The following is a 15,110-nucleotide window of genomic DNA, read 5'->3' on the forward strand; positions in this document are numbered from 1 at the left end:
CTTGGACTCTGCACTTTAGGACTGTCCTACCCAATTGGGGAGGAGTGGTCACCCTACAATGAAGTCCTATTTAAGCAACAATTGGTAGGTACACACAGTCCTTGTGCCAGTTAAGCACTATGTGTTTGCACTTCCTCTCTCATGTGAGGCCCAGTCTTTGTACAGTGCTAATTTCAGTTACAACTGCTGGCTGTTAGCAACTCTCAGGATCAGGGGAGAAAAGCAAGAAATAAATCTAATACTCCTGAGAGCATTCTGTGCCAAATGTTAAAAATTCTGTGCCAAAAATTAAAAATTCTGCACACAATATTTTAAAATTCTGCAAATTTTATTTGTCAAATAAATGTGGAGGCACAAGGACCAGGCCTGCCCAAGAAACACCCCAGGGCCCTGCCCCTCCATACCAGGTGCACCAAGAGTGGTCAGGCAGGCTCAGCAAGGGAGGATCCAAGTGTGAAGGGGCTTAGTGTGGGGGGATCCAGGTGTGGGTTGAGAGGGTTCTGTGAGGCACAATCTGGGTGCGGGCAGCTCAGCGGGGGATCCGGGTGCAGGGGGATCTGGATACACAGCGGCTTGTTAGGAGGTTCTGGGGAAATGGTAATTGGACTCTGCAGGGGGGTCCAGGTGAAGACGGTTGGGACTCAGCAGGGGGGGTCTGGGTGGGGGTGGATAGAGCTCAGCAGAAGGGTCTGGGTGAGGGGAGCTCAGTGAGGTGGTCCAGATGCTGGGGGAGTAGGGCTCAGTGGGGTGGGGATCCAGGTGTAGCTGGTTGGGGCTTGGTGGGGGGATCTGGGTGTGGGTGGCTCATCGGGGTGGTCCAGGTGCAAGGAGGGGTGAGGCTCAGTGAGAGGGTTTGGGTATGAGGGGGTCTGGATGCACAGGGGTTGGGTGGATGGGGGAGCAGTTTCCTGTACAGTGATCCCTCCCCTTGCAACTATGGAGCAATGGATGCAGGAAGCATGGGAGCGGGGGAGTTTGCAGAGCTTCCTACAGCCAGGGGAGAAAGCTGAAGGTGGGTCTGACACAGCCTTGGATGCTTTATGGGGAAGAAGAAGTCTTGTCCTCCCCAGCACAGCTGGACCTAGCAGCTGAGCCTGGCGCAGGGTAGGAGCCACCAGTTGAATCTTCCCCAGTCCCACCCCCTACCTCACAGTGGTTTCTCTCTCTGCCGTCTGCCCCGGGCACCCAAAACATACTGCTGGGGAGGGTCACATGACCGCTCTTGTGGCTTCCCTTTGCTTCCCCATGAGAGAGTCATTTTTCTGTGGGGAAGCAAAGAAATATGTGGGGCACATAGATTCTGCACATGCACAGTGGTGCAGAATTCCCCCAGGACTTATCTAAGCAACATTTAGTTCTTAGTTAATAACCCAGTTTGTTTATTAGTCAGAGAACCTGTGTGCTTTTACCAAGTTTTTTTTTTTAAGGCTGAATTGTTAACTTGTTCTAGCCATCTTCTGATATTCATTTTAAATTGATGCTTTCCTGTTACTGTGCAGATTCTGATGTCTGCTCTCATGCTTGTATACCTCACTTATAAGAAAAATAAGTTTCCTGCTTAGTTACAGGAGTGCAGTTTACTTTCACTGAATAACCTGAATAATTCAGTACAACAGTTTATTTTCTCTTATAGCTTACCAGATCTTTTAAGATATTCATGTTACCTATTAGTTGCTATATATATATATCTGGTTTCACTGAACAGTACATTTAATTTCATTTAAACAGAATGTCTCCTTTAATATTTTATCCTTTGGCACAGACTTTTCTTCACTGCTTTTTAAACAAGGAAATTCAATGAAGGCTGTTAGGTAAGCACCTGAAATGCTAAGAATTGGGCACCTTTGAGGCTCTGAGACTCAAATCCCTTTGAACATGCAACAGAGATCTGCATTCACAATGAAACTTAATTGACCAATAGTCTCTTATTCTGATTCCCAGCCCTCTTTTCTTCTCTCTTTCTTACCCCAACATCTATTCAATTCCACCTCTCAAAAATGAATAGTGGATAGCTTTTACTAAAATGCATTAAGATGTTGAAAATAAGAATTTAAATGAAATCTAACAGGCAGTTCTGGTAGGTGAAATTACTGCAATAATTGATCAGTTAAGGCCCAAATCTCCACCCTTACTCACACTGAATGAACTCCTTGCAGATTATAGTACTACTCAGCATAAGGGTAGCAGAATCTGTCCCTGTGGGTACTATCCAGTTCTCATAAATGCCAATGAGAGCTTCTCAACTGAGAGCTAGATCAGGCCCCAAAACTTTCTGTCACAACTATGTTAAACTTCATAATTTAACCACAACAGTAATACATTAATGATATAATAATCATAGTAATATGTTTACAGAATGAACAATAGGGAGTGTTCCGGGTGAGGATCCTGCCACGCCTTGAGTGGGTTGTTAGTCATGAGGCCAAAGGCAGAGCAATGCAACTCTCCAAGAAGCCATAATATGTCTAAAGTTACCCTGTGCAATTATTTATAACGACTTTTCCTTTAAAAAGCTCTTAAATAATTTGATCAAAATTGTAACAAATCCTTGTGAAAAAGTTTCATCTTTTCAATTCTGTAAATAGAAAAAAATGTTAAAATCATGACTTTAATAGTCAGGTCAAAGAGCTTCACCCACGTTGCTAAAATTGGCCTCTCTACACTCTTGGGGGGGACTCAGGGAGATGATAATGTCCCTATTTACTAGCTGGGAAATTGACACACAGATAGGTTAAGGCCAACATTTTCAGAAGTGGCTGCTGGTTTTGGGAGCCTCAGTTTTTGGAAGCCCAACTTAAGATACCTCAGGCCTGACTCTCAGAAAGTACTAAACACTCACAACTGTCACTGACCTCACTTGTAGTTGTGGGTGCCCTGCACTTTCAAGCCCTGTCTGTCTCAAGATGAGCACACCAAGAATGGAGGCAGACAAATCAGTAGCCACTTTAGAAAATTTGGTGGTAAGTGACTAGCTCAAAGTCACACAGCAAGTCGGTAATAGAGTCAGGAATGAAATCCAGGAATCCTGACTCCTGTCCCCTACTTTGATCACTCAACTTATCTTAAATAAAAATAAAAACTTTACAAAAATTTTTATTTTACATGTTTTAAGTGGTTTCCTATTCCCAAGACTTTCTCCAAGTCCTTTTTCATTCTGCTTTTTCCACCCTAGCCACCACTCTAGGACTTTCTTTTTCATTTAATTTTTACTAGATGCTGAGTCGGAAGCAGCATGTGGCATCAAAATCATCTCTGTTGTTGGGGTGTGAAAGTGGGAGTAGAAGGCAGGCCTACTCTCATGCTACAAGCTGCTGAGAGATGTGTCCCAGCAGTGGTTTCAACATACTATTTCTTTCAGAACCAAGTATCTCATCAGGGCTTCAGAGAGACGCTTAAAACACGAAGGGCAGTCCACACTAGTCCCAGTTCAACTTTTTTAAAAAATTAAATGAAAAAACAGCTCTTACTGGTGGGGGCTAAGCCTTGTTAAGAAACAGAGATAAATGAGGAGGGAGAGCTGGAAGGAATCTTGAGAGCAAAGTTGGGCAAGAGGCGTGGCAAACATGATGACAATAAGAACTAATCTCTAAAGCTAGGGAAGGGATGATATATGAAAAGAACACAATAAATTAGAGTGATGACAAAGGACAAAGGGATTGAGAAGAGATGTGAGGATGTGGATGAAAATATATGTAATGCCTGGTGCTGAGTAAGTTTGTTCACAACATGAAAGCTCATAGATAAAGGAAAACGAAGAGGTTTAGTAAATGCAATTACAGGTAATCTTCAGTAGATAATCCTGCATTTTGACATTGTTTATAGAGGAATGTTGATATTACCTGTGATGCAGTTTAGCAAATAAAAGCAGCTCTTACATATGGTACTATCCCAGAAGAATGCTCTGCCATTTAACTAACCAGAATGCAATATTTTCTAATACTACTTCATTATAAATAGCAGTGAGGAAATTTCTTTAGAACATGGAACACAAATGAAGCTCTCAGTGACAGGAAACTCCAATCACTAAAGCTAGGCATGGGAGTCTCTGTAAACCAGTGGATGGAGCACTGGCCTGAGTCAGGAGACCTGGGTTCTGTAGCTTTTTGTGTAACCTTGGGCAAGTCACTGAACCCCTCCGTACCTCTATCCCCTATCTGGAAGTAGGGCTTGTGATACTTACTAACCATTGTAAAGTGCTTTGAGACCTGTGGATCAAAAGCACTATGTAAATACTAGGTCCTCATTCCTGTGAAGATATGGACAGAATCTTTTGAGGATCATGAGATGCACCCTTCTTAGCTAGATGAATTCAACTCCAATGGAGAATAACCTGTCCAAATATGTAAAAGTGTTACGATAGATTGAGGATACTAACAGCAGCCTAACCCATCCACAGTGCAAATACAACCATTTTTATGCTCTGACCTGATCCAATTATAATAAACATGGTTGAGCTGTGTTCAGGACACAGCCATGTGTCAACTGAGTTTGTGTGTCCACAACTACTACACTATCTATGCAGGCTGAGGAAAACCTGAGCAGTTACCCCAGTGCCAAAGTAAGGTACAGAGAACCTAGCACACAGCAGTACCTGCAAAGATGGGACAATGCACTGTTCTCCTGCACAGAGCTGAAAGAATGGAAAACTAGCCAAACCAGTTACAAAGACATAGTTATGGGATCCAGTCAACAGTGTTACATTCCAGGAAGTCAGCCATGTGTAAGTTGTTAGAATTTATTTGGTATCTCTTGTAGAAAGAAAGAATAATTATGGCAACCAATCAAAGCCTGAGAATGTTGCAAAAACACTGGAGCCTATGTCCTGTTACAGGGAAAATGCTTTATGTACTGTATACAGCAGTATTTGACTACAAACTACCTAACTTACTGGGTACTGTTTGTTAACTAGTTCCAAGAGTTGAACTGTCTCTTCAGAATGCATCAGTAACTATAAAAGGCTATAGAGAGTTCCCCCTTCTCTTCCCAAATTCATTTTTTAGTTCAGACTTTGTTTACATTGAAGTGAGACAACAACTTGGCCCACATCTTAGCAAGAATATACAAGTTACTGATTGTCATTTTAGAGAATATGTTGGTCCATCTGGACAAAATATGTAAGAGTCTAAATTTAAATCTTCATGAAGATGAGGTTTTCTACTGCTAATGAAAAGAAATAGTGCCATCTTCTGGGATTGGTATTATTTGAGTTATGACTGCTCATATTTTATTTAAAGTCCAGAATCTGTTTATTCAATTTCTTAACAAAATCAGACTTTGAGATGATGTTATTCCTTACAATTTCAATCACTTACAATAATTCATTTGATCAAGCCATTTGCAGCTTTATCTGGGAAGAGACATTTTCCCTTGCTATGTGTCTGACTAAAGAGAAACCGTCAGAAATATCACAGTTCACTGGACAGAACACAAACATACTGCATTACTTTTGTATTATGATATTAAAAATTGTGGTTCTCTGCATTTAATTATAAAATAGAAAAGCTTAAAATGACATGTCAGTCCCTAAAACCAAACAGCATATTGCTGAGGAACCATTCACTATCAGAAAAGGCATCTATTCATTATTACAATGTTTCGGTTTACTGAAATAGGCTGAAAGAAATCAAACTTTTAAACAGATATTTCACAGGTTTCTGTATATGCGATCTTCACATAAAATGTTTTTAAGGTCTCATTTTTAAAAACAATTCCACCATACCAGGCTGAATTGTCTGGTTTTTCATAATATCACTAGCTCTTTTTGAATTTAAGTGCAATATGCAAAATTTAGTTTAACAATAAAACTATTTTATTAGTTACAGAAGGAAAAAAGGACCTGAATCTGCAATTATCTATTTTTAATGCTTCTAAAATTATCCAACGAACAAAAGGACATTTGTTTAAAAAAAAAAAAAAAAAAAAGACAGAAAGAGGAAGAAAAAACTAAATACATGGTCCTCAATAAAGGATTTTTTTCCACTTTTTAGGACAGAGCAGATAAGTTATAAATTCTGTTTTTCATAAAGGTAATAATAAAACCAAGCTAGTAGGTTACATTAATATATATTTTTAATTTACATCTGCAAACTACATCTTTAAATATCATAAGATAGCTATATGAATCAATAAAAATGCATCTCCTAACATGTCCGTGGCCATAAAATTCTCCCTAAATCAGATGTTAGAATCATGGGTGCTTGGTTTTTTGTTTTCAATTTTTGCACTGAGCTTCTTTGTTGTTTTGAAGTGAAATAATTTACCTACTCAGGCTCACAAACCAGAACCTAGTACACAATGACAGAGCTTGTAACCAGGGCATCACTTACAATATTGGATTCTCTGTTAAACACATTTTCCAAACACCCTTTATTTCCTAGGCTAGTCAAGGAACTTACCAAAAAAGCACTAGTGGAAAGAGGGTCACTTCTGAAACTGGGTAGATAAGCACTGACAGTGTCTTATTTTGTTTACAGTTAAAATACACCTCTACCCCAATATAACGCTGTCCTCGGGAGCCAAAAAATCTTACCTTAGAGGTAAAACCGCGTTATATCGAACTTGCTCTGATCCACCGGACGGCGCAGCCCCACCCCACCCCCGGAGCGCTGCTTTACTGAGTTATATCCGAATTCGTGTTATATCAGATCCCGTTATATCGGGGTAGAGGCGTAGTTTAAAGTTAAAATAAAAACATTTTGAGCCTGAGAATACATAGGTAGGAAGCCACATTACTAAAATGAATGGAAAATTCTGCAGCTTAGTGATCAGACAAATAACATTATCCTAATATCCCACAATAATCCACACTGAAATTAGGCCATGTATCATAGGAAAACTGATTTATGCAGCTTTACCTGTGCCTGGAACAGAATTTCAGTTGCAGTCAAGGGCATGGGAACTGATTTCCTGCCTGACTGAGCCTGATGCAATGTGAAAATCCTTCCAAAGCTAATTAAACCAAATGAAATCAACACATGCTTATCCAATAATGGTGACCTTAAGGCAAGCAATAATTAATGTATGATTGCCCCCTAAATCCTCATGTCATCAAGAGGACTGGCAGGTTTTCTAGGCTCTTTTCCTCCCTCCTTCCTTCCCTCACTCCGGTGCCCCCTTGAAAATATACAAAAAATGTAATTACTATGTGGCCCCCCTTTATGCTCTGGGGTTAGAGCCACAAAATGTTATAGTAAAATCTTGATCCGTAGAGCAGGCTAGTCAAAGAAAACAAGAAATAAAGAAAGACATCTAGTAATTAACATTTTAAACAAACCCTTGCAGATTATGATAGTATGTTTCAGGTGCTTTAATCCTGAAAAAGATTTTTAAAATCAAAACACGTTCAAAGTGAAAAGGCTGCTATAATACAGACGTGCATTCAGTACTTCTAATGTGGCATATAATTTGTATTCTGTCAAATGCCATATTTTCATACACTATTTTAATGCACCCTGTTATGAGATAATGAAGAATGTTCTCACCTCAGCAAACAAAGCCAAATGCTGTTTTTATAAGTGGAAAAAGGTACTACAAAGCAGAGTGAACAAGGAGCATGTGTAACAATTACTATACCTGTTTAAGAAACTTGTTGGATGCTTGGCTGTGCTTAGCTAACACATTTGGCAATGCAGGATTTGCATATTCAAACTGAGGATTATAGGTAAAATTGGACTTGAAGAATTTAATCTTCTCTTTTTCCACATTGGAAGGCTTGATGGCAGTTAGTATACAGAGTTTTCGGCCAGAGACATCTACCTCTTTACCATGGCTTTTTGACAACTGAGGCTGCTTTGGCTTTGTTAGACTAGAAAAATAATGTCTCTTAGCCTTGCTTTTGGGTCGAGGTGGCAGTCCTATGCTGTTCCCTGCAACAGAAATACTGTGTGTAAACTTTACACTGCTAGACACTGGGCTAGCAATAAAGATGGATGGCTGCCTGTTCATGCAATACCAACCACTGCTGAGCAAAGGCAGTGGGACTTTGATCTTGCGGTGCTCGTTGCTTCGTGAGGTAGTAGAAGACTTGGTGCACTTTCTGTGCCTCTTGTGGTGGGCAGATGACAGCTTTTGAGAGTGGTGTTTTTTCTCCTCTTTGCTTTGCAGAAGGACATTGTAGCTACTGGTTCCCGTTGTGAAAATATCCTTAAGGATTCCAGAGGACAGGTGCTGAAGACTGCTTTCATTCTTAATGGTCAGCTTATGTTCTTCTGGATTTAAGACTGACTTTTTAGAGAGCTCTTGCTCAGGCCAGTGAAGTTTTTCTGCATTTAAAAAAAAAGAAGAAAACAGAAATCTTGATTTTAAAATAAAAAGAAACAGGCATTTCTCTGTGTGTGTGTGTGAGAGAGAGAGAGCACGCACGTATTGTTAAACAAGCTAGATGTGGAATTTCAGGCCTAATTTGCACAAGCAACCATAGGTGCTAACTTTCCCCAGCGCCGGTGGGTGCTCGTGCCTCCCCATTCCCATCCCAACCCCTTCCCCAAATCCCCACCCCGTTCTCGCATCTTCCCTGAGCGCGTTGCGTTCCCCATCTCCCCTGCCATGCAAAACAGCTGTTTCGCAGTGCAAGCGCTGGGAGGGAGGGGGGAAAAGCAGGTATGCGGTGCGCAGAGGAGGCGGAGGTGAGCTAGAGCATGGGGGGCGGGGTGGGGAGCTGCTAGTGGGTGCAGAGCACCCACCAATTTTTCTCTGTGGGTGCTCCAGCCCCAGAGCACCCACGGAGTCAGCGCCTATGCAAGCAACTATGCCCATCTCCATCTGTGGTTGCCTAATATGGGTATACAAACTCAGTGCACAGCTCAGCAACCACCTTGTTTAAATTCAGGTGCTGTGCATGTGTATATACATTTAAATAGTTCAATTATGTAATCAGCTTTTCTACTTGTGTTTATTTTGAAGCAAATGATGATTATCTTTAAAGATCCTTGAATTATACAAGCAATGAGGGACCGTGTATAGGCGCACCTCACCAAAAGTAAGACATGCCTCAGAAACTCTCCTCTTACACTATGTCTACACATAGAGCAGCATGTAGAGTACATTCACTGTACGCCCCACTAGCATGAGTACAAATAGCAGTGAGGCACAGGTTAGGCAAGTAAAATAAAGACACACCAGAACCTTAAGCTATATACCCCTTACTGGCTCTCTACATGTCCTAGCAGTGCCTCTCCTGTCTCATTGCTATCTTTAGCCATGTAGTGTCCCGCTGACTCCCCATGCTGGAGCTTTCCCCACCATAAAGAGCTGCCAGAACTTTTTCCTGCTGAAGGAAAAGACTCAGCAGTGGGCAGACGCTCTGGCAGACAAGAGGCAGAGGGGAAAGGCCCCTGCCAGAACCTTTCACTGTTGCTTTTAGCTACACACCACCATATAGCTGCTGTCTGCTTTTCACTGTGGTATGTAACTACTACATGTACCCTACATGTCACTGCCAGTGAAGACAAGACCTTAGACACAGTTCCTCAGGGACTCTTCTGTTGTGCTGGAGAGGAAAATAATGTGTAAAGTCCTTTAAGAGTGTGATTTATTCTCCCACATGCGAGACATTGAATAGCAGGGGCAGAATCACAGATCTCATCTACCTGCTACTCTCAGCCCAGTTGCTCCTGGTGTGAGAAAGCCACAAGTGCCAAGACTGCAATGCAAGCAGCCCTAATGTTACCACACAATGGAGTGAGGGGTGCCTTAGTACTCCCTTTTCCACTGAGTAGCTGTGTTAGGCCTGCTAGCAATCTAGCCTATAAATAAGCCCCTTCATTTTCAGTTCAAACTGATTTTGACTGAAAAAATCCCACATTTTACAAAAAGCATTATTTTTTTTTCTGATTTTCACCCTACTTTTGTATCATTCAAATATATAAAAAGTAACTGGTTTTAGTAGGAAAATACAATACATTGCATGAGTTATGATAATATATTAGTCTGTATGTATACGCAAAGCTGTTGAAGTAAGGCTACATGTATTAGTCTGGAAGGTACATACAATAAACAAACAGGCACGCATGCAAGCTCTGAAGTGCATGCACATCTGAACGTATTGATGAATCTCACACCCATCACGTACACTTTTCAATCTGTTAACGGATAATGGTTTAAATATTTGACATAGTAAAATGAGAAGAAAACAAAAATCTGTATCAGAATACCTTTCAGAACACAAGGAAGTATTCAAAATTAAAAAAAAGAGAAAAAAAACAGGAGAAAAGGATGAACTTAAGTGTATGTGCTGCAAATGGTGTGGCCCAATTATTAAATGTAAATATTTATAGGCTGATAGTTCTAAGTCTACAGCAGTAAACTGTTTATTCAAATGAACATTTTTATCTGATGATTAGAGATGCATTGCTTTTTAGAGTCAGAGATGGCACTGTGTTTTTAGTTCTGTTTTAGTTCTGCAGCAAATGACATTGAATTCCATTAATCAAAGCATTAATCTACTGAATACTTTTCCCCCGTCCTTCTGTCTACCAAAATAAACCCCAATATTTACCTAGAAAAAATATTAATAGTTTTTTTCCACCAATTTTCACCTGTTTTTATTGTTGTAGTAATAAACACCAATAAATTCCTGGTAAAAATTAAAATAACCAAAAACGAAGTGCCCTACCTATAAAGAAACTGTCTCTCTCCAGAAAACTCTCCAGAATAAGCGCCCAGAGAGGTAAAGAATATCTAGGATGTGCCAGCCCTTGCGAACAAATTTGAACACTACAAAAATGGTAGGGTATATTCAGGTATTTAGTATGTTTCCCCAAACTCACATTTTTAGTTGCCGGGGGGGGGGGGGGGGGGAGGAGCAGCTATCACTTAAAACCCTCCATTAATTAAGACTATTAAGAAAAGAGAGCAATTAGTACCAAAGCCATTTCTACGGAACTTAACCCCATATTTTCAAAACATCTACTCAAAGCTGTACAATATCAACACTGAGCTGGGTTTAAAAAAATATGCTTTAAAGCATAAACATGACAAACTAAACTAAATTCATCAGCCAAATAAAGTTCCTTAAGGATTGTGTAGCAAAGAAGTGTGGCCCTCCCTCCAGGGAGGGAGGACCACACACATCCTGGTGGGTGGAACTAGGAAGTCCACACCAGAAGCAGAGAGGTGGGACAAGAACAGGAAATATAAAAGGCGGGCCTTGTAGCTCAGTTGAGTGGAAACTGTTGAGTGAGACAGATATGCCCTGCTTGCTGCTGGAGCCGGAGCCGGAGCCTGAGCCTGAGCCTGCAGGAGACTTCTGTGCAGGAGGCCCCTGACCTACCCTAACAGCCAGACATGCCTGACACCGAGGAGTTGCTGGGACTGCTCTTGCAGTGTACCCTGGGGAGATGGAGGATGACCCTTGGATGCAGGTACACCTGATGGGGAATATAGGAAGCAGCCCAGGGGAATCAGATTACAGTCTGGCTGTGGTGCTGCTGGAGACACAGTCAGCGTTTTGCAGATGGAGTCCTCGCTGACCCAGTGACTGACCACTCTGCCCTGGGCTGGGATGTGGTGGAGCTGAGTGGGCACATGTCCCCTCTGCCACCCTACCTGGGGGGGAGTACTCCCCCTCCTTAGGCCAGGAGGCTGTGCTCCTCAGACACCCCCGCCTGAGCCCCATAAACTCTACTTGGTGCTCCTCCGTTGCCGGAGCCCATAGATTGTGGTTGGTGCTTGCCCCTTGTGTTGGCCCCTCGACCAGTTGGTGCTTGCCCCTGCCTGAGGGCTAGAGGACTAGACTGCAAGGTGCCTTGCCCTGCCCAGGGGCTTGGGTCCCTGCACTGTCCCTAAATGCTTTACCTCGCTGCTCTCCCTTTCCTGAGGGTTGAGCCCAAGTGACTGCTAATTCCCCCCCCCCCCCGCCGCCCTTTGACAGACTGCTACCCCAGGAGCGTGACAGCAAAGAGGTGTGGCCTCCCTCAGAGACTGACAGCGAGGGATGGCCACACACCCCTCCACACCTACAGACTGTTAAATCCACTTTCACTAAGAGAGTACCTTGTCCCCTTGCTGGGCTGTGTGGCAGGGCAGCTCTAATGGCTTGGAGCCCTGCTGGCTTCAAGTCTGCAGATGGTTCCTTCTCCTGTGACATCCCTCAGGGAGGACAGAATCTCTACAGTACCAAGCAGCTGCACATAAAAGTTAATACAGTCTCAGTCCATATGTGGTATCTGTGCTGATTCCTCATGGAGTTAGTAGAGGAATGATGTGCATTTCACTGGCCCTATCCACTCCTCCCAAGCAGATCCTCAGCACTACAGATAGGCTTCTGCAGGGCCTAATGGATTAAGAGGGTAGATTGCCAATTTTGGTTGGATGTATTCCTGGAGGTTTCATCACACGACAGAGAATCCCAGAGGGTTGGCAACCCTTTAAGAGGGGAATGATGCCCTAGATACACACTTCCCATTTCTGTGCCTAAATTATAAGGATCCATGGAATGAAGGATATGGCTCTGAGTATGCACAGAGTTAAACTTAGTAAAAACCTCAGGACTTGGTCCAGCATTAGACATATCCACACTGTAATTAACTGTATATACAGTAATTATGCTCTAAATAGAACATTAACAAAGGGATCATTAAATCCTCAAAAGTAACTGAATCAATAATTTAATTCCACATTTATTTTCCTAGTAAAATTAGACTTGGCTCTCAGAACAAATGAGACAAAAAATAACACCATACCACTATGTAAGTTTTCATGCTTTATGAATTCATTTTAATCTTTCACACTGTATGAACTCATGTTCTTCAGTGCTACTGGGGATACCGGTGCAAGCAGTAAACAGATCAATGTACTGTGGTCTCGTGTACATTGTACATTCATGCAAAACATATTTAGAAATGGGGGAAAAAATACCACACACAGTCTTGGAGTGTCTTTTCCCCCTCCACCACACAAGTCATATACCAATAAAAAAATCAACATGCAATCCTCACTAAATATTAAAAACAGTAAGGCATTGATTCAAACAGGCTTTTTTGTTTTTCACTTGAGGTTTTTTTTTTTCTGTTGCACAAATGAGCCAACAATCCATAGTAATAAAAAATTAGAGTCCATGGAGGGCAACAAAAATGATTAGGGGGTTGGAGCACATGATTTATGAGAAGAGGCTGAGGGAACTGGAATTGTTTAGTCTGAGGGGGTTCCAATGAGGATGGATCTAGACTGTTCTCAGTGGTAGCAGACGACAGAACAAGGAGTAATGGTCTCAAGTTGCAGTGTGGGAGGTCTAGGTTCGATATTAGGAAAAACTTTTTCACTAGGAGGGTGATGAAGCCCTGGAATGGGTTACCCCATCGGAGCTTTCCCAGGAATGTGGCTTGGCTGGTAAGAAATTCAATCATGCATGGACATGTGACTTGCTCATGTGACTCCAAAACTCCATCTTGGAGCTGGACTTTGCATAGAAGAGAGGAAGAGGTCTCCACTCACAAGAGTCCATTTAAGCCTGTGAGAGACCCCTCAATTTTCTCTTCAGCTGGTGAACGAGACTGGAACAAAGGACAGTAACTACAGAGGGTATGAGTGATTGCTGGACCCAGACTAGGAGGAAACTAGTCTGTAAAAGGAAGCTTACTGGGACTGGTGAGCTTTTATTTGTATTCAATTTTCTTAGACATAGACTTGAGTGTTCTATTTTATTTTACTTGGTAATTCACTTTGTTCTGTCTGTTACTACTTGGAACCACTTAAAACTCACTTTCTGTATCTAATAAAATCACTTTTTACTTAACCCAGAGTATGTATTAATACTTGGGGGGGCAAACAGCTGTGCATATATCTCTATCTGTGTTATAGAAGGTGAACAATTTATGAGTAAAACGGATTTATTTGGGGTTTAGACCCCATTGGAAGTTGGGCATCTGAGTGTTAAAGACAGGAACACTTCTGCTTTCAGGTTAAGTCTGCAGTTTTGGGGCATGAGGTTCAGATCCTGGGTCTGTGTTAGAGCAGACAGGTGTGTCTGGCTCAGCAAGACGGTGCTGGAGTCCCAGACTGGCAGGGAAAGCGGGGGCAGAACTAGTCTTGGCACATCAGTTGGCAGTTCCCAAGGGGGTTTCTGTGGTCCAGCCTATCACATGATGGACAGTGCCTATCCCAGTAAGATTCAATCTCCTTTGAGGTCTCCAGGTGCTATTGTAATACAACTCAAAATCCTGAGTGAAGATAAGGGAACCTCAGTCGAATAGGATAGAAGGACCTTTTGAGTGATATCCAAGCCAAACTGCTCTTGCCCATCACTGCTTCCAACCACTGAGACAATGCAGGGGAAAGCCATGCAGGAAGTAGTTTTGAAGCTATGAGGTGTTTTTCCTCTAATCATAAAACTTTTCAGGAAGGGAATGTACGCCTTGCTTGTTACAGCTTTTAGGCAATGACATATGGATTGGCCTTCTGAGGGCGGAAAAAAGCCTCCAAACTCCTTAAGGAGGAAGCCTGCACTAAAGCACTGAACACTGTTTTGTTTGGATTTTATGCCTCAGAGATAACCTGACTCTCCATTAAGCTGATACACGGTTGAATGCTTATGATAACAATTTGTTACAAGAGTAATAAAGTAGAGTGCATATTTAATAACTTTTTGCTGAATGCAGGGACTTAGGAACCCTCTAGGCAACACACTGAAGTAGTAAAAGGATGGCAAATGGTAAATCAACAATGAAGGGAAGAGAACACCACGTTTTAGGGGTCACGATGCAGCACGAGTGAAGGTTGTCACTATTGCTGGAGCACTGGTAAAGTAGCCAGGGAGAGGACCAGACAAAGTGCCACCCCACTGGATGCGTTGCCACTCTCATTCATGCTCCCCAGGCTCACTTCTAAGCTGATGCTTTAATTCTAGCAAGCTCCAGGAGTGTGCAATTACCATTGGGCCAAGCTGTCAGGGAACTAGGAGTTAGCTATACTGGGTTCTACTCTGCCACATTTGGGAACGCACTCAACTTCCCTGCATCCTGGCTGCCCCTCCTGCCAGAGGGCACTAATACCTACCCACAAGGCAGGTAGTTCATTAATATTTATAAAGCATTTGGAGATCCTTGGATGCACAAGGTGACATACGTTTTTAATGATGTAAATGTTTCAAATTATTAGACATTGAGGACCAGAAA

General features: G+C 42.2%; 1 protein-coding gene across 3 annotated transcripts in view; it reads right to left on the reverse strand.

The window, feature by feature from the left end:
- MATCAP2 (microtubule associated tyrosine carboxypeptidase 2) overlaps positions 1-15,110 on the reverse strand; it is a 62,310-nt gene that overhangs the window by 22,510 nt on the left and 24,690 nt on the right. For 2 of the 3 annotated variants that reach the window (XM_032785450.2, XM_032785449.2), the window contains exon 2: positions 7,573-8,261. The exons of the other annotated variant lie outside the window; for it this stretch is intronic. In XM_032785450.2, the coding sequence (XP_032641341.1) occupies positions 7,573-8,261 (689 nt within the window). The remainder of the gene's footprint in view (positions 1-7,572; positions 8,262-15,110) is intronic. 3 annotated transcript variants of the gene reach the window in all.

This window comes from Chelonoidis abingdonii, chromosome 2 (genome assembly GCF_003597395.2).
Source record: "Chelonoidis abingdonii isolate Lonesome George chromosome 2, CheloAbing_2.0, whole genome shotgun sequence".
Taxonomy (NCBI): Eukaryota; Metazoa; Chordata; order Testudines; family Testudinidae; genus Chelonoidis; species Chelonoidis abingdonii.